The sequence below is a fragment of the Haliotis asinina genome, chromosome 4 (assembly GCF_037392515.1).
Source record: "Haliotis asinina isolate JCU_RB_2024 chromosome 4, JCU_Hal_asi_v2, whole genome shotgun sequence".
Taxonomy (NCBI): domain Eukaryota; kingdom Metazoa; phylum Mollusca; class Gastropoda; order Lepetellida; family Haliotidae; genus Haliotis; species Haliotis asinina.
Window position 1 is genome coordinate 81,899,486 of NC_090283.1, and position 21,718 is coordinate 81,921,203.

A 21,718-nucleotide genomic window follows, 5' to 3' on the forward strand; every position below is an offset into this window, starting at 1 on the left:
TACAAGGTGTATGTTCTAACTTCGTGGCTGGTTTACGAGTACAATGTACATGCTCTAACTTCGTGACTGGTTCACGAGTACAATGTGCATGTTCTAACTTCGTGACCACTTTAAAAGTACAATGTGCATGTTCTAATTTCGTGGCCTGTTCACGAGTACAAGGTACATGTTCTAAGTTCGTGGTCGATTTACGAGTACGAGGTGCATGTTCTAACTTCGTGACTGGTTTACGAGTACAATGTGCATGTTCTAACTTCGTGACCGCTTTACGAGTACAATGTGCATGTTCTAACTTCGTGGTTGGATTACGAGTACAAGGTACATGTTCTAACTTCGTGGTCGGATTACGAGTACAAGGTACGTGTTCTAACTTCGTGGCTGGTTTACAAGTACAATGTGCATGTTCTAACTTCGTGGCTGGTTTATGAGTACAAGGTACATGTTCTAACTTCGTGGCTGATTTACGAGTAAAAGGTACATGTTCTAACTTCGTGGCTGGTTTACGAGGTGCATGTTTCAACAACGTAACGGGCGAGTACGAGGTAGTCTTGCCGTGTCAGTCGTCAGGGGCTGTTTGTTATAACCTGTTCAGTAAACCCGGCGGATACTCGAACGACCATTTGATAAAAGGGACCAAGTCTGTCAAGTGACATCGATCAGCGTCTATTGATCCAGGTTCCCAAGTTCATTTTTCAAAATTACCTACTGATGTCATTATTCCCAAAATAGATGGCATGGAACTTGCACTCCGAGATATACTGGAGATGGTGGTCAGAATGTATGTCGAACTATAGAATTTATTGTGATCACATGTCAACGTGACTTAGACCTCTGCTGTCACTGCGTTTCAAGAGGGTCTTCTGCTTGTTCTGAGTTTTAAGATGATACTCAAGAACTCTTCCAAGAGCCCTCTCCTGTCAATCTGTGGTCACTCGGTTTTAAATCACTCGGTGGGTACACAACCCGTTTGTTGTCTTGTCCCTGGCCTGTCCTTGACCGCTGCTGTCACTGACCACATGGCCCGCTGGAGTTGACTATTACATTTCCATCTGAAACTTTTCTCTTGACATGCAAATATTTCATTTCTTTTTCAGGATTCATGTACGTACCGTGTTTCTTTACCTTGTGTAATTGATTATGGAAAGCTATGATAAAGTGTATGTACAAGAGTCCATAGTCTAGGGTGTCGGCCGCACATGGCTTCTTAAAGATAACGGACACACCGTGTGCTGAATGTCCAACACAGTCCACTATTGAGTCCTATGTGTGGGATTGTGCCAAGCGTTCTGTCAACGGGTAACTACACAATCTTGATTATCGTGTATATACAAGAGTCCATGGTCTAGGCTGTCGGGGCTCATATGGCCTCTTAAAGATACCAACTATTGAGTCCTTTAAATGGGCTTTTACCAACCGTTCTGTCAACGGTTAAGTTCCCACTCTTGAGTGAGTCCATCTTAAGTTCCCGGCACTTTCCTAGATGGGCCTTATAGACCACGTCTGGTCATGGGTAGAATGTTCGCGTCACCGGTGCTGTCCCTGCACACAAGTTTCCCCTTCCGGCAGAAGTGTTCCAGAGGCTACATCTGCTGGCGTTACTCGCACCTCCCGATTCCATCGTTACCATTTCTAGCACGGAAGCAGCCTGGATGCGTTTTCCGCTCTCGATTCTTTTGGCACGCTGTCCCCCACTACGACTGCCATTACTACGATGATTACCAACATTGCTGCTAGAAAGTATTTGTAATAAGACACCTTCCCACTATCCACCGTGGTGGCTATATCCCTTAACTGTTGGACCATATGGTTCATTGTAATACTCACTACTCCCTTTAACTTACTTGGCAACCTGGTCAAAGTGAAATTTGAAAATTGTCTACAGAGTGATATCCTGGACTTTGCCAGTAACTGACTAAGGGCTTCGCACATGTACTTCTTTCTCATTCTTGTTGCAGTAAATATTTCATTCGTTTGCTATAAGCTGCTATCAAATTAGTTTCCAATTTTATAGAAAACATGTTATTAACGGAAGTTGCCATGGCGTAAAATGTTATTAAACGTTATCGGAATTGGGAGATAGTGGACCTGAAGAATCTCGAAGTGACCATTAAGGTCGAGCAGTGGTAATGGAATTGTGTCTAAAATCTTGTTATCATAAATGGTCGTGTCACGTTTCAGGGTCTGATATACTTCCATAAATTTGTCTCGGGATCTCCCGGATATCTGATCGTCTGAGGTAACCCACAGCCTGACGATAACATGTTTAATTGTTGATGGATATGTTCAAGCTACGAGGACATGTCATAGCATCATGACTGGCATATGGTTATGATGGCTCGTTTGCCATATACAGTCTAAAAGGACGTAATTTCTCATCACATGTTCTACAACTACATGCCAACTGCCAAATATGCCAACATAAAATGTGCACACTATAGACATCCTAGTAACCCGTACTATATTCATGAATCCCTCTAATAGTCCTCTTCGACCTTCTGATTTACATACAACCGTATGAACTACCGGATCAACTCGGTCAGATTGTGCATCTGCATGTGCGGCAGTCTGGTCAGATTCTCCGTCTTGGGTGGCGCTACTGCATGCCCCATTTGCTTCATTCAAAGAGTGGTCAAAATTATTTTCCGCTACCATGTCTGTAAGCACCTATCCCTATCCGTGACAAAATACTGACCATTGATAACGAGACTGTTAATCTCACTCATATGTAGGTTATATGTCATTTTCATAGTATTACTCCAACCGCGCGCCCCTTTCTACTCTTTCGAAATCACAACCTGTTTCCATGTTGTTTGTGCCTACCGCACATATGGTGTACTGACTGTCCAATATTGTCAATTATTGAGCCCTATATTATATGGGATTATACCAAACGTTCTGTCAACGGTTAAGTTCACAGTCTTCTCATACAGCACTACCCCATGAACGATTACAGTCACCTGACGTCATATTTGCATCAAGAGATGGCTGTTAATTTGGATAAATTGTAGCAAGAGGATTACTTCTTTCAGTGGCATATTCAGAATTTAGAGAGGAAGATAGGAAGAAAGTTTATGAATGAACAACTTCTTTGTGCAGATCGTGCGACGTTTCCATACAGCTTGTCCTATCTTGGTCAAGTAGGCTGTCATACATGTTTTCATGAATACTGATTCTTGTCTCGTGGTCAAGGAGGTTGTCACACCTGCTTGTGATGCATGTAGATTCTTGTCTCGTGGTAAGAGGGGTTGTCATACCTGCTTGTCATACATACAGATTCTTGTATCATGGACAAGGAGGTCGTCCTACCTGCTTGTCATACATACAGATCCTTGTATCGTGGTCAAGAAGGTTGCCATATCTACTTGTCATACATGCAGGAATTGTTACCGAAACGTCACACCACCTGCATTAAGAGGTTGTTCATTCATAACGTTTGTCCTTATCTGGGATAATGAAACACCTAGCAGTTACCTGTATCAGGTACACAACCACTTTGATCAAACCCATAACAGTTATTGTAACAAGTACACAACCGCTTTGATCAAACACACAACAGTTACCTGTGTAACAGGTAGTCAACCACCATGATCAAATTTGTTTGTCCAAACACCACAAGGACTTCACCCAAAGAAAACTGGCAGAAGCAGTTCAAATCAGGAGACACAAGCCCTCAATCAACAGAGGTTAGGGATATCGCATCCCTACTGCATACAATGAACTGATAAAAATAACAGATTACAGCTCACCAGCATCATTACTACTTACCCTATGAGCCATGTATACTTTGTTACAGCTACAGCTACTATTGGCTTCCTCTTATTGTCACATCATTACTACCATCCATTGTTGTTGTTGTTATTCAACCGCCTTTGATCCATACCTATACATGTTGTTATTGCTTTATCCCTGTCCATGTATATAAGTCTGTTCTGTGATGTATTACTCCACTCTTGCCTGACAACGGTATAAGGATCTATACCGAAATGTCGCATCATATGTAATAAAGAAGTTGTTATCCATAAAGAATCTTACCCTCTATCACTCTCCAGCTTCTAATAATGCCAATCAAACAAATCATCCGCCGTCTACAAGGAGACGTGACAATCAAGACCATCATTTACCTATTACAGAAACAAACAGTCATGATCAAACAGACACAAGGTACAGGTAGAATATGCTTCTCTTCGAAGCAAGACAATGAACACAGGGCGAGACCACCTATGTTTATTGATATGCTTTCCATATCAAGTAGTGTTCAAAAACAAAGAGTTGATTTTTATAAGTTCAACGTGTTTATTTACAAGTTAATCTTCAGTGTATAATACATCATGCCATACTCACTGGCGGATACCTATATTTCCTAAGTGTATTTACAAGAAGGATGATGACAATTGCCATGGATATGCAGCTCTTTTGTATTCTGTGACGTTGATGTACAACGTTTGTATAGCAGATGATGTGTTCACCGGCACACCTTCCCTGCACAAGCATACACTTCCCTGTACAAGCATACACTTCCCTGTACAAGCATACACTTCAAACTAAGTGAATGTTTTGTGTATGCTCGAGATTCAAAACAGAATTCAGATTGTACCCGTATGGTCTCTACATATTCTGTGGTATAGTTGCCAGCACTTCCTGGTGTGCAGTCTGAAGAACTAACCTGTACCTAATTCTAACCTATTGCTTGCCAATTTCGTCATAACCGATTTATGAAACCTGGTGTAATGTCGCCCTTCTGTGCACTGCATGTGATCACTGATCAGGTGGCATATGTCAGTGTGACAAAACTCATCACTCGCTTCCCAGGTATTGCACTGAATCCCATCCATCTGGCACACTTTAGACACTGTCTACATGGTTTAGACTATGTACAATAGAGATAATGATATATGTGACATATATTCTAGTGATTCTAGTGATTCTAGTGATTCTAATTTTTCAGACAGTACCTAACTAAGTAATGTTATGCAAGAACATGTTTTGTCTCCTGAGATAAGAGCGGTAAGATTGGACTTCATGTCTGGCTCACAGACGTTGAAAGATGTCAACATTGGTTGAGTCCCTGTGGACGGATAGACGGGTACAGTAACATAAATATACACAGCATTATTACAGCCCGGGAAGAACCTAGACGACCCCCTGAGCTACAAAACGTCATATCGCCGTCAGTCTCCCCAGTGTACTGCCAACTTCTGCACATCGGGAAGTCTTTAGGGGGGCGGGGCATATGGGACACCTCCCCAGTCTGGATGACCACGCCCATACCCAGCAGACTGTGGAATGTCACGTGACAGTGGAACAGCCAGAAACCTGATAAAGAACAGAAGTGTATCAGTCGACTCATAATCTACCCGGCCTAATTACCTTTTTCTTGATTTCCTAATCTTCCCTCGTGACCTGGCACCCTGGCCATCAGCCCTTGGTCATCTATAACAACGTCTAAATGCCGCTAAAAGACATAAAAACATTGTTGTTCTATACATTTCTTGTTAGCAAATGAAAAGAGACATTTAACCTAAGTAAATTTAGGATTTTTTGCCGAGGATCTTCAAACCGAACACCCACTTTTTGACCGAGACAGGCACTCCCTGACGTCCAGGTACTAAACCAAGGACCACGCAAACAGATCGGATTTCTCACAGAAAATTGGCTTTCATGACCACGCCGCTCCCGGATCCGACTCGTCGACCCTAATGACGTAGGCGTCGATGTTACCATGCCTACCGTCGGGACGGGAATTCCCCGTATATTCTCTCATGAAAAGACTGTCATGTCGAAAGTGAAGTGCTGGCCGTAAATTGACACCCTAGCTGTACACAAGGTATAGATACCGGACGTCACACCGGATCGGAATGCGGCAGTACCAGATGCGTGTTGCCAACAACATAAGACTGTGAGTATGTCACATACACAGGTCACGCCTGATCACGTGGTTAAAAAATCTACTTGACTGTAAAAGGATTTGTAAGTGTGATATCTTCTAGTCCCGCCGTACATACCTGGGTTATCGGCCTTGAATCTGACGACCGTGTAGCCGCCATTTGGAATAGTGACGGTGTCCTTAGCTATTGGCATGGCCAGCTTCCTCCTGATCAAACCATCGCTGTCCAGTTTCATTACCTCCTGGAGAGTGGTGGAATTGTTTACCTAGGGGATCAATCAAAGATAAGAGCTTTAGAAACATCTTCACATATGTCAGCATAACGGCATTCGAAATCAACCATTCGATAATCCGAAATGCGTTAATCGCAACCATATTTCCGAGAAAGGATGAACGGTGTTTTACTACACACATATTGTATATGCTAATTCTAGTATGTGTACTTCGGACGTGGATGACGGCCCAGCTAATAGTTTATGATCAATTCTTTAACACCTACGAACGCATGGACAGTGAACGTGGCGTGATCCGATTACGGACTCCTATCACAAAGCACTAAGGTGATCGTAAGTCATCAAGGTAACCATACTGAAATGTTAAACTTAAAGTAGTTGTGAGAGTAGCCCCAGACGCACAATAACGGAAGAAAACCGACCTGTGTTTGACCACACATGGCTACAATGCATGAGGCCCATTCATGGTGTTGTTTGTTGTCATGTTGCCAGTATATTGACCAAATGGCATGAAGATATATTCATTCGCTAAAGACCCGTGAAGGTTCGGGGTAGAATAGTCCTTCAGCAACCCATGCTTCCATAAAAGCCGATTCAGCTTGTCGTAAGAGGCGACTAAAGGGATCGGGTGATCAGTCTCGCTGACTTGATCGACACTTGACACATGTCATTGGTTCCTAATTGCACAGCTCGATGCTCTTTATGTTGATCACTGAATTGTCTGGTCCAGACTCGATTCTTAACAGACCGCCGCCATATAGCTGGAATATTGCTGAGTGCGGCGTAAAACTCAACTCACTCACTCACTCATTCGCTAAAACTCGCTACACTTGACTAATTCTTGTCCCTGTGTTGACTTATGTGAAGGGGGTATGAAAACTCATCGCACTGATGTTTTACGAGGGCTTTTAAACCCATGTTAAACCCTATACATGCTACTTAAAACTGATCTTTTTTTTTTAAAAAAAAAAAAGCTCATTCAGACCCCTGTATATGTCCCCTGATTTGAGGGCTTTGTGCAGAATGATCTTTCACCCTTTAACGAAATAACTCGAGTTGCCCCAATGTTCATAGTACCACGTACCTTGTCCATTGCAACCACCCGAAAATTGTATCCATGGAGATGAAAGGGATGGTTGGTGCTGGTGAATGAGCCTTCGTCAATAAGTATGATCTCCACAGTGTCGTCCAGGTCGACCTTCAAGATGTTGATGCACTCGCAGTAGCGGTTGCTGCAGTTCCTGGTGTTCTCGGGGGTACAAAACAGTTCCTGAAACAGACATCGCTCTCTCTTGTATTGGATAACTCACTGGATGGGGGTTGGGTGGGATGGGGTTGGGCGGGGTGGGTAATGTAGTAGAGGGCAGAAAGATGCACCCAAGTCGCATTGTTGGACCGTCCATCTATCCCTTCATTGATCTACCAATCCATCCAAAACGATTCGTGAGAATAACGCATGGCCTGTAGGCTCAAAGTGCACCATCTTCGTCAGCGAAGAGTGAAAGAGTTTAGTTTTACGCCGCACTCACCACTATTCGAGGTTAACGAGGTGGTCTCTAAATGATCGGGCATCGATCTGCGCAACTGGGAACCAATGACACGTGTCAGCAAAGTGAGCAAGCCTGATCATCCGCCTCTTACGACAAGAATGGGTTGCTGAGAGCCAATATTCTAACTTTCACTGGCCCATCACTAAAGACAACCTAACGGTATTAATATGGCATTCATTCTGCTTTCTACAACAGTCGCATTGTGGACTTGCGTGTACAATGGAATACATGCTGCACAGTGCATGGATGTATATGTAAACGTTAGCCTGGGGTGGTTTGTCAACTACACTGAGTAGGACCAGCTGAGTTCCTGTACAAATTCTGATTCAAAGATGCTCCCTTTCCAAACTATTCTATACGGCAGACGAGTAGGTTTATGAACAAACTTACCACCTTAAACCAGTCCTAAAAGCATGGGCATCTGGAGTTTGCGCCATTTCACGTGTATGTTTTGAATGAGAAAGCAGTTCCGTCACAACGTGACCAAACTGAGAGGTCATCTGTTATCCAATCAAATCGTTCGAGTCTCAGGTCAAGTTGTTACGACACTCCTGTGACGTACGAGATCAGTATGCAACTAACTCTACGTTAACCAAGTGGGCAGTAAATCGTTGCAGTATGACAGTAGTGACAGCATCGTGACAACATATCTGTGGTAGATGATTGCACTGTGTCAGTAGTGACAACATATCTGTGGTAGATGATTGTACTGTGTCAGTAGTGACAACATACCTGTGGTAGATGATTGTACTGTGTCAGTAGTGACAACATACCTGTGGTAGATGATTGCACTGTGTCAGTAGTGACAACATACCTGTGGTAGATGATTGCACTGTGTCAGTAGTGACAACATACCTGTGGTAGATGATTGTACTGTGTCAGTAGTGACAACATATCTGTGGTAGATGAATGTACTGTGTCAGTAGTGACAACATATCTGTGGTAGATGAATGTACTGTGTCAGTAGTGACAACATATTTTTGGTATATGGTGGTACTGTGACAGTGGTGACAACATACCAGTGGTACATGGTACATATTTGTGGTACATATTTGTAGTGTGACAGTGGTGACAACATGCCTGTGGTACATGGTGGTACTGTGTCAGTAGAGGCGCCGGTGGCTCCTTGTTGTTGATGTTGTTGGCTTGTGGCATGGGTAGATCCGACTCCGTGGCTGACATAGGGTAATACAGTTCATGATGGAAGCGGTGGTTGTCGATCTTGTTGAAGTCAACCGTGAGGTAGAATTTCTTGTCAGGCTTCTCCTTGAGATCAACTGGATCGGCCAGAGTGGCATTCAGTAATGACACCGGCATTCTCTCCGGGGAACCTTTGTCATTCAGGGGATTCAAAAGCTGAAGAACATGGAGACAATGTGAAGATGATATGGAGAAAATGGAGTTTGGTTGTTGATACAACCTGGACCTCTGTTTACTTTTGATGTATATTTAGAGAAACGTTCTAATGAATGACATCTTGTGGACTATTTTGCATCTTGGGGACGGCCGCTAATAGCTCATACTCGAGGTTGCACTAACCACGAAGTAGTAAAGTGGCGTTTTGTATTTACTCTGCTGCTTCCGGAATGTCACCTAATCGGTTCCAAGCGTGGCTCAGTGTTTGTCTGTGACAGGAAGAGTGTATCAACGATGGTTCTGATGTTAGTGAACGGCTTCTGCGCGTCCCAGCAATAGTAGAACTTTATGGCCTGTTCGCCGTCAGTCTCAGCGAGTGGATGATAGCAGCTCAATAACCCACAAGGGCACAAAATAACCCAGATTACAAATTATGACCACCCGCTTCAAACTCCAAATATGGGCTCTGGGATAACATACTGCAGCAGGGGCACATTCCAGAAGCAAGACTGTTGTCTCTCTCAATAAAGACTCTTGTCTACACTTGTATAGGGAAAAATAAAGAACAATAAGTGTTCACGCTAGTTGTCCATATCAGGTGCGTGAATCATATCAGGATATATGTTTTAGGGGACTGTTAATAACTCGCGGCCTACCTTCCCTCTTCGCACTGAGCTCTCGTAGTCGGTAGGTGCGCTGGGCTCCGTCTCTGGAGCGGTGTCGTATCTAAGGATCGCGACCTGTCTGGCCTTGTCCTTTTCGCAGTCGATCAAGCCGCGAGCCCGGATCCAGTAGTTGCCCACAGGCTTGTCCGCGTTCAACACAAAGTCGTACCTGCACACACAAAGGCATACACAAAGTGTCAAGGCAGCCCCACTAAGTCAAGCCTTCACACACATGAGTGTACACACGGTATCAGGGAAGGACCAACCAATCCACACATGGGTATACACACGGTATCAGGGTAGTACCACCAAATACTACCTTCACACACATGGGCGTACACACGGTATCAGGGAAGGACCAACAAATCCACACATGGGCATACGCACGGTATCAGGGTAGTACCACCAAATCCTACCTTCACACACATGGGCGTACACACGGTATCAGGGAAGGACCAACAAATCCACACATGGGCATACACACGGTATCAGGGTAGTACCACCAAATCCTACCTTCACACACATGGGTGTACACACGGTATCAGGGAAGGACCAACAAATCCACACATGGGCGTACACACGGTATCAGGGAGGACCAACAAATCCACACATGGGCATACACACGGTATCAGGGTAGTACCACTAAATCCTACCTTCACACACATGGGCGTACACACGGTATCAGGGAAGGACTAACAAATCCACACATGGGCATACACACGGTATCAGGGTAGTACCACCAAATCCTACCTTCACACACATGGGCATACACACGGTATTAGGGAAGGACCAACACATCCACACATGGGCATACGCACGGTATCAGGGTAGTACCACCAAATCCTACCTTCACACACATGGGCGTACACACGGTATCAGGGAGGACCAACAAATCCACACATGGGCGTACACACGGTATCAGGGAGGACCAACAAATCCACACATGGGCATACACACGGTATCAGGGTAGTACCACTAAATCCTACCTTCACACACATGGGCGTACACACGGTATCAGGGAAGGACCAACAAATCCACACATGGGCATACACACGGTATCAGGGTAGTACCACCAAATCCTACCTTCACACACATGGGCATACAAACGGTATCAGGGAAGGACCAACAAATACACACATGGGCATACGCACGGTATCAGGGTAGTACCACCAAACCCTACCTTCACACACATGGGCATACACACGGTATCAGGGTAGTCCCCACCAAATTCTACCTTCACGCACATGGGTCGCTGTATTTCAAAATGGGTTGCCGTGTCAATTTATTGCCATTGTATCATATTAACCTTTCTCCTGGGAAGACGTTGAATGAACTGACAACTACAGGGTGGAACGGGACGCCATCACTGGCAATCATGGTGACGTCATGGTCGTCCACGGAGATCTGAATGGGGCACTTCAAGATGGCACTGCTGATGACCCGGAAGCGATACTTAGTGTCATTCTGTACCCGGAACACGGAGTACGGGGTGTACACCGTCTCGTTGGTGTTAGGGTGAATAAAGTCCTGGTAGGCGCCGCGGCCTGAGCAAAACGAGAACAAAGCATGCGTTAAGTGTCAGTGTTGAAATATGTTTGAGTGAATTTTAACAATCTGTCTCGATTTCAGGTTCTTTTGGGACTGGTGAACGCTCTGAACACCGGTGTCACGTGTCAGCTTTAAAGTGACGGGATAGGAGATATGGCTTTTTAAAATCTGGTGAAGTACATATGCGTCATTACACGCAGAGGATGGTAATGAGGGACAATCTGTGAGAGACCGACCATCCGTAGATCTGCATGCAATAATCCTCCAGACGACAGCTCGCCGGAGTAAGGTGGTTTCACGTTGTAGTTACCGAGGGAAGTGGACACAACTTACCGTTAATAAGCATTGTGACTTTAGAGGTAAAGGCACCCACAAACAGCAGCTCCGTGTAACGTGTAGTGGATATGTGAGTCAACCAGTCATGCACAATCATGGTATGTTCAGGAAGATCATGCTGGTAGAGGTGAGACGAGGGGTCACGTGATTCAGGTTCCCGGATGATGAAAGCACCAAACACGCCGTCATTACGCTGGAGCCCGGAGTGAGAGTGCCAGTACATGGAGCCTCGATTGGCTGCTTTAAACCTGGAGTACACAGGTAGGCAATTGATTGATAGAGTTACTGATGCATCGTCTCATGACGGCTACCCATCGCCGCGGAACTGAGGCCAGTAGTCACAAGCGCTACAGTTAACCCACGACAAAGGATAAAGATTAAGGTGAGAGAGAGGGACAGGGAGACAGAAGAGATACAGAAAGAGAGACAGGGAGAGAAAAGAGAGAGGGATGCACAGTGGGATCGATAGAGAGAGAAGAGAGACATAGACATATACATAGAGAGAGAAGAGAGACAAAAAGACACACAGAGAGATAGAGGTACATAAAGAGCTTCCCAACAACTTCTCAACATGGCAGGTAAGATCAACGTGATCGCTTGGTGATTATTTCCTGCGAATTAGCAGTCCTCCCAAGTTGGTGTAAGGTGGGGTGGTACGCTGGGTGGACAGAGACATACCTGTACTGGAAGCTGGAGGAAGGTGGGATGGGGCACTAGGTGGACAGAGACATACCTGTATTGGGAGCTGGAGGAAGGTGGGATGGGGCACTGGGTGGACAGAGACATACCTGTATTGGAAGCTGGAGAAAGGTGGGATAGGACACTGGGTGGACAGAGACATACCTGTATTGGAAGCTGGAGAAAGGTGGGATAGGACACTGGGTGGACAGAGACATACCTGTACTGGAAGCTGGAGAAAGGTGGGATAGGACACTGGGTGGACAGAGACATACCTGTATTGGAAGCTGGAGAAAGGTGGGATAGGACACTGGGTGGACAGAGACATACCTGTATTGGAAGCTGGAGAAAGGTGGGATAGGACACTGGGTGGACAGAGACATACCTGTACTGGAAGGTGGGATAGGACACTGGGTGGACAGAGACATACCTGTATTGGAAGCTGGAGAAAGGTGGGATAGGACACTGGGTGTACAGAGACATACCTGTATTGGAAGCTGGAGGAAGGTGGAATAGGACACTGGGTGGACAGAGACATACCTGTATTGGAAGCTGGAGAAAGGTGGGATAGGACACTGGGTGGACAGTGACATACCTGTATTGGAAGCTGGAGAAAGGTGGGATGGGACACTGGGTGTACAGAGACATACCTGTACTGGAAGCTGGAGAAAGGTGGGATGGGACACTGGGTGGACAGAGACATACCTGTACTGGAAGCTGGAGAAAGGTGGGATGGGACACTGGGTGGACAGAGACATACCTGTATTGGAAGCTGGAGAAAGGTGGGATAGGACACTGGGTGGACAGAGACATACCTGTACTGGAAGCTGGAGAAAGGTGGGATAGGACACTGTGTGGACAGAGACATACCTGTATTGGAAGCTGGAGAAAGGTGGGATAGGACACTGTGTGGACAGAGACATACCTGTACTGGAAGCTGGAGGAAGGTGGGATAGGACACTGTGTGGACAGAGACATACCTGTACTGGACGCTGGAGAAAGGTGGGATAGGACACTGGGTGGACAGAGACATACCTGTACTGGAAGCTGGAGAAAGGTGGGATAGGACACTGGGTGGACAGAGACATACCTGTACTGGAAGCTGGAGAAAGGTGGGATAGGACACTGTGTGGACAGAGACATACCTGTACTGGAAGCTGGAGGAAGGTGGGATAGGACACTGTGTGGACAGAGACATACCTGTACTGGAAGCTGGAGAAAGGTGGGATAGGACACTGGGTGGACAGAGACATACCTGTACTGGAAGCTGGAGGAAGGTGGGATAGGACACTGGGTGGACAGAGACATACCTGTACTGGAAGCTGGAGAAAGGTGGGATGGGGCACTAGGTGGACAGAGACATACCTGTATTGGAAGCTGGAGAAAGGTGGGATAGGACACTGGGTGTACAGAGACATACCTGTACTGGAAGCTGGAGGAAGGTGGGATGGGACACTGGGTGGACAGACACATACCTGTACTGGAAGCTGGAGGAAGGTGGGATAGGACACTGGGTGGACAGAGACATACCTGTACTGGAAGCTGGAGGAGGAATGGGGAACTGGGTGGACAGCGTGACGTACCTGTACTGGAAACTGGAGGGAGGTGGGATGGGACACTGGGTGGACAGAGACATACCTGTACTGGAAGCTGGAGGAAGGTGGGATAGGACACTGGGTGGACAGGGACATACCTGTACTGGAAGCTGGAGGAGGAATGGGGAACTGGGTGGACAGCGTGACGTACCTGTACTGGAAGCTGGAGGAAGGTGGGATGGGACACTGGGTGGACAGAGACATACCTGTACTGGAAGCTGGAGAAAGGTGGGATAGGACACTGGGTGGACAGGGACATACCTGTACTGGAAGCTGGAGGAGGAATGGGGAACTGGGTGGACAGCGTGACGTACCTGTACTGGAAGTTGGAGGAAGGTGGGATGGGACACTGGGTGGACAGAGACATACCTGTACTGGAAGCTGGAGGAAGGCGGGATGGGGCACTGGGTGATCATGGGAACACCGTCATGATGCTGCGAACCTTTTTGGAAGACACCGTGCCAGTGGATAGAGGTGCTCTCAGCTCCTTCCATCCTGTTGTCCACGTTCACAACGACCATGTCGTTGAGGCAGACCTACGGAAGCAATGTTGATGACGTTGTGGTCAAATACACTTCAAACATGCAGACAAGGTTAAGCAATGTTGGTGAAAACAATTGCAAAGGTTAATTGTTTAAAACGAATCATTGAACAAAATATTCTACGTAGCAGATAAACCTAGTTTCTTCAGAGAGATTCCAAATCAGCTATATCCTTGGCACTGCATCTCCCGAGACGTGCGACCCACTGACAGTCTTCATAACCACACATGCAATGTCTTCCCTTTTCTGGTAGTGTTCACAACTCCACTTACAATGCCCTCCATTCCCTGGTAGTGTTCACAACCACACTTACAATATTTTCCATTCCCTGGTAGTGTTCACAACCACACTTACAATATTCTCCATTCTCTGGTAGTGTTCACAACAACACCTACAACGTGTTACATACAGAAGTACCTTGCCTTCATAGAAATGCTGCAAGACGAGAAAGTGCTAGCCTACAACCTACATGCAAAGCAGGGCCCGGCAGCATCCTGTTGACGGTGATAACGGGCCTCCGGACACCGTCCGCAGCGACACAGTGAGGTCGACTGCAGTCAGAGATGTTGAAGGGGCACATGAAGCAAGCCTTGCTCAACACGTGATAGTATTCCAGAGTGAAATTATACTCGCACGTCATGGGCGGGGCGCCATCAACACACGCACGTATGCAGGGGTGATCCTCGTACGCTGTGAATGAAATATCCTTCAGCAAACAGTCAAGACCGGAATTACAGAAATGTAAATATCGTTATTAACCTTCAGGGAGACGTTAAGATCATATGAAGGGTAGCGTGTTTGAATGTGACCTTTCGCAGGGCAGTCTAAAGATCGGCTGTCTGGACAACAAAGACTAAAGAACGGCTGTCTGGACAACAAAGACTAAAGAACGGCTGTCTGGACAACAACTAATGAGATGGAACATGGTAGCTCGTGGATGTACAGTTAATCTATCTTCAGTACATCTGAAGGGAGAGTGTAGACGCCTCTTTTAAAGTGATATGTATATTTGTAGGTCTTATCTTTAAACAATAATACTTTACATACTTGAGCAAGTCTACCTCTACCCAACCAGTTTCCCTTCCATGACATCACCCGATACTCTCCAGCATTCTGTTATTGCCTAACTTCAACTTACATGGTGAAGGGACCCATCCTACCAGTAAATATAGTCATTTGGCACGGCTACAAGGCAGACTAAAAACTGCTGTCTGGACAACACAAACTAATGAAGGGCTGTCTGGACAACAAAGACTAAAGAACGGCTGTGTGGACAACAAAGACTAAAGACCTGTTGTATGGACAACAAAGACAAAAGACCTACTGTCTGGACAACAAAGACTAAGGACCTACTGTCTGGACAACAAAGACTAAGGACCTGCTGTATGGACGACAAAGACTAAAGACCTGTTATCTGGACAACAAAGACCAAAGACCTACTGTCTGGACAACAAAGACTAAGGACCTGCTGTATGGACGACAAAGACTAAAGACCTGTTATCTGGACAACAAAGACCAAAGACCTACTGTCTGGACAACAAAGACTAAAGACCTGCTGTCTGCACAACAAAGACAAAAGACCGGCTTTGGACAACAAAGATTAAAGGCCAATTGTCTTGACAACAAAGACTAAAGAACTGCTGTCTGGACATCAAAGACTAAAGACCTGCTCTCTGGACAACATAAACTACAAAACGAACTGTGATGTGGACAAGGCAGACAAAAGACCTGCTGTCTAGACAACATTACATATGTAAAGAACTGTGGTGTGGACAAGGCAGACAAAAGAACGGCGGTCTGAAAAACACAAACTAAAGAAATGGAACATCCATCAAACAGGACACGGTGAGGCGACCACGCCCACCACATACTACACAGCAACGTCTCCTTTCAGACAGTGTCTGTATCCTCTACCCAGAGTGCCCTTGATTCTTCTACCTTAGCCGTGCTCCACCGCTGAAAAGAAGGTTAAGCTCACGGCTGTACAGTACTTCTATCCTTGAAAAAGCCATGTCCAGAAACCAGTTTTTCAAGTTTTAGATTACATCATTTAAACTATATTACTTTAGAGAGACATAAGCACGTCTACCTCTATCCAACCAGACTCCCTTCCACGACGTAACCAGAGTCATAACTCGATACGCTCCACTTGCATGTTGTTATTGTCTAACTTCAACTTACACGTTGAAAGGACCCACCCGACCAAAACGTATAGTCCGCAGGCAGGATGGGATCTTTTCTGTACAAACAAGGCGAAGTATTTCAAATATGCAGTCAGAGTAAAACAATCTACTGTTTCAAATTGTCAAACTCAGTTTGAAACTTGACCAACACTTAAGTTTCTTTCGAGAAATCGTGCAAATCGCACTGTATCATTTTCTCTCAAGGCCCATTAATATAATTCGTTCTTATTCCACTTTTGTGGTTATGGATCTACCTTTATATAAGTAATTGTGAAGCTGAAATTCATGCCTGTTAGAGTCAATAAATGGCAGACTCGGTGATAAGCTTGTCATCGTACCTCAAACCGTGGCCGTTGATTATATCACTGGACTGTCTGGTCCAGACGTGATCATTTACATATTACACAAACATCTGCTGTATTAATAAACCACGAAGGCACATACCAAGGAACGAGCGTGCGCATACATGTGCGCGTTGCCTCAGTATAACCACATGTGTGTAGAGAATCTCACCCAAGTATCAACTGATTTGATAAAGTTGCGAATATCTGAGGCTAGTTGAAAATAGTTGTACTTTTATCAACGAGTGTTGATATATACGAGAGAATGTCAATAAGTTTTGAGCCTTGCATAGAAAAACACAAAATATTGGTATGAACCACATTTATTTTTCAACATAGTCCCCTTGTGAGTCAAGACACTTGTTCCATCGTTGATGCCATCTCTGTAGAAGGCGCCATTTTGGTCCTCAAACCAAGCCTCAGTAGCAGCAATAAGCTCATTATCATCCTGAAATCTACGACCACGCAAGTGTTTCTTGAGATTTGGGAACAGATGGTAATCACTTGGTGCCAGGTCTGGAGAGCAGGGGGGATGCGGCAAGATTTCGTACCCGCATTCCTGGACAGCAGCGGTTGCAATGCGAGAGGTGTGTACTGGAGCATTGCCTTGATGTAGAAGAATACCACGTCTGATCTTGCCCCGGCGCTTCTCCTTGATTGACTGTCGCACTTGCCTCAACAAGTAATATTCCCCATTCATTGTTCTTCCTTTTGGTAAGTAATCTATGTGGATGACACCTTTGCTATCCCAGAAGACTGTCGCCATTACCTTCTGCACTGATGTGGAGGCTTTGAACTTTTTGGTCCTGGGAGAAGTGACATGTTTCCATTCCATGGATTCTTGTTTGCTCTCAGGATCATAGTGGTGGATCCAGGTTTCATCACAGGTTACTAGCCTAAAGTGAAAATCTTCTGGATTCTTGTTGTATCTGGTTAGCATGGAGTTGCTTATGGTGACCCTTGTTTGCTTCATTTCATCTGTAAGCATTCTTGGCACCTATCTTGTGCACACCTTAGACATGACGAGATGTTCATGAAGAATTGTCTCGACGGATCCGTGTGAAATGCCTGTGGTCTCCTCTAACTCGTGGAGTGTGATTCGACGATTTTCCAGCACAAGTCTATGCACTCTGTCAATGTTTTCCTGACTAGTGCTTGTTGTTGGGCGACCTGGACGGGCGTCATCTTCAAGACTCTCTCTACCATGCTTAAAGTCATTGACCCATCGTTTGATGGTAGCAGATGAAGGGGAAGACTTCCCATAAACTGCTGAAAGCCTTTCTTCAATGTTCTTCGCCGAGTTTCCTTCAAGAGCTAAAAACTTAATTACTGCTCTATACTCAATTTTATTCATCTTCACTGCCGTGAGGGGGGCCTCTTTCTGTCAGTGTGAGCTGTTAAATAACTTTTGAGAGTAGGACACCAAAATTTATATATCACATCTGCTACACCCCAAGGTTCAATGTCGTACCATAGGCTGTGACACTTGGGTATGAAAAATGCTCAAGGCTCAAAACTTATTGACATCCCCTCGTATGATATCTCAAGACGAGGATGAGATTTTATTTATTACGAATCATCACTCCTCATTAATTTTCAATGAAGAATGTACATCTCTGAGCACGGTACTACCATTAGAATTTCAGAGCAGTGACGTCATCATGCCATTGTGAGTCATGGGCGTTATGCATTGTCAGGGTATTGTACAAAATGTACTGTCCAAGGAGATATCGTTTGATCTAACACAAGTAATATTTTCTGTCGAAGATTGTTTTGGATGATAAAAGTAGAGAAGTGGATGCATGTGACCTCGCATGGGGTGACATGCTGACAGAAACTGATCCATGTAACACACTAAAGAGCCATAACAAGTACAGAGTCTTTGAATGGCATTTAGAAGTGATACACATAAAGGCACGAGTTTTTTATGGATGACAACTTCTTTATTGTGAAGAGTCACGACGTTTCGAAGTATATATGTTCTTACTTCTTCGTCAGGTGAAACATTGAATGCTTTACTTCGAAACGTCGTGACTCTTCACAATAAAGAAGTTGTCATCCATAAAAAACTCGTGCCTACATAACCAGTATACCCAACAAACATACCCCAACACTTACTATCAGGAAGGGCGAATTACATCTACTTACTCAGCAGTTCTTGTTGAGCCGAGATCGCGGCGACAACAGCGAGTAGAAGCTGCAGTGTAGATGTCATTTTGGTGCTGTCGGCGACAGTAGTCGCCCCAGTAGAGCAGCCAACCAATTTATACCCGTCTGTCACAAAAAGGCGTGTCAGACATGTAAATAACCTTCCACTACTTTGTGACTTATTACATGGGTATTATACTGTGTGGCTTTACGTATCGCTGACACAAGAGATACGTATATCTATAGGGGCTTTCCCGGAATGTAATCGGAGGCACTGCAAGTGAATGTCACCTCTCACACAGTAGCTGGAAACTCAAGATGGCACCACAACACGAACGTCATGAGTGCTTAATTCTTGGTACCAACTAAAGATTGTATCTACTTTGGGAATTAGTACTTCCTTAATCCACATTGGTCTGTGTGTGCGTGATCAACGGATGGAGTCGGGGAATGGTCAATGGTGTGAGGAGACAGGGGTATGGGGTGTGGGGCTATTAAAGAGTTAGCGCTGGGTTCTCCACTAGGTAAGTCATGGTGCTTCCTTCTTGCTTCTCAACCCAGAATGTGTATCATCACAATACAACAAACGGCTCTAAATGCGTTCGAAAGTTCTTATGAGGGCCAACGAATACACAAACATGATCTCTGCACATTATTACTATAGTTTGACCCATTATCAATCCAACATTAGTCAGAGCTCGGTGTGTTTTGTTGTTACACAATACACACAATAGGGAAAGGAAGTACCTGGTTCAAAAGAAACAAGAACATCTCGCGTGTGTGAGTGTGTACCTGTGCGTGTGCGTGTGCGTGTGCGCGCCATCACCTGTGCCTATAACAAGATAAAATACTGTGCAACTGCTTCTGCTACTACTACTACTACTACTACTACTACTACTACTACTACTACTACCACCACCACAACCACCACCACTGCCGCTATCATCACAAACCACAATCATCACCACCAACAATACCACCACCGCCGCCGCTACCAATACCACCACAAATACCACTAACACAACAACCACTATCACATCACTATTCTCAAGACCATCACCACTAACAACAGTATCACCACCACTGTCACCACTACCACTACCACTACCAACACCACCACTACCACCACTGTCACTACTGCTACTACTACCACCACCACTACAACAACGACTACCACTAAAACTACCACCTCTACCACCACTACCACCACAACCACAACCACAACCACTACCACTACTACCTTACCACCACCACCACTATCACCACTACCACTACCACCACCACCACTACCACTACCCCTACGATTACCACTCCTATTCCCACTACCACTACCACTACCACCACCACCATCACCACCACTACCACCACCACTACCACTACCACCACCACTACCACCACCACCACCACCACCACTACCACCCTACCACCACCACCACTATCACCACTACCACTACCACCATCACCATCACCATCACCATCACCACCACCACTACCACTACCACTACTAAAACCACCAATACCACCACCACTACCACCATCACCACCACTATCACTACCACCACCACCACCACTGAGACTACCACCACTGCCATCAACTTTCCCACACCACTATCACCACCATCAGCACTACCACCACCACTATCACCACTACTACCCTACCACCACCACTATCACCACTACCACTACCACTACCACCACCATCACCACCATCACTACCACTACCCCTACCACCACACCAAGACTACCACCATCACTACCACCACCATTACCACACTACCATCAACACCGCCAGCACTACCACCACCACTATCACCACTACCAAACTACCACCACCATCACTATCACCACCACCACTGTCACCACCACTACCACTACCACGACCACTACCACCACTACAACCACCACCACTACCACCACCACTACCACTACCACAACTACCACCACCACTTACAATACCACTACCACTATCACTACCACCACCACAACCACTACCACTACCAAGACAACCACCACCACCACCACCATCACCACCACCATCACCACCAGTATCACAACCACTACTACCACTAACTACCAACATCACTATCACTACCACTATTACTACCACTACCAGCACTGCCACCACCAGCACTACCACCACTATCACCACCACTACCACTACCACTACCAATAAAAACCACTACCACTACCACATCCACCACCACTACAACCACAACCAACAACATTACCACCACCACTATCACGACTACCACCTACTACCATCACCACTATCATCACTACCACTACCACTACCGCCACCACTATCACCACCATTACCACTATTACCACCACCAAAACCACCATCACTACCACTACTACCACTACCACCACCACCAGCAGCACTACCACTACCACCACTACCAACACCACTACTACAACCACTACCACTACCACCACTACCACCACCATTACCACACCACTATCACCACCACCTGCACTACCACCACAACTATCACCACTACCACCCTACCACCATCACTACCACCACCACCACCACTACCACTACCACTACCACCACTACCACTACCACCACCACCACTACCACCACAACCACCACCACTACCACCACCACCACTACCACCACCACCACCACCACTACCACCACCACCACTACCACCAC

General features: G+C 45.7%; 1 protein-coding gene across 1 annotated transcript; it reads right to left on the reverse strand.

The window, feature by feature from the left end:
- Positions 1 to 5,047: 5,047 nt before the first annotated feature.
- Positions 5,048 to 19,126, reverse strand: LOC137281196 (uncharacterized). The gene is made up of 10 exons (XM_067812317.1): positions 19,060 to 19,126; positions 14,857 to 15,077; positions 14,215 to 14,381; positions 11,570 to 11,820; positions 10,995 to 11,232; positions 9,680 to 9,857; positions 8,748 to 9,023; positions 7,202 to 7,387; positions 6,003 to 6,150; positions 5,048 to 5,313 (listed from the first exon to the last, which is right to left on the reverse strand). The coding sequence occupies exons 1-10, from the start codon at positions 19,124 to 19,126 to the stop codon at positions 5,048 to 5,050; spliced, it is 1,998 nt and encodes a 665-aa protein (XP_067668418.1).
- Positions 19,127 to 21,718: the final 2,592 nt, after the last annotated feature.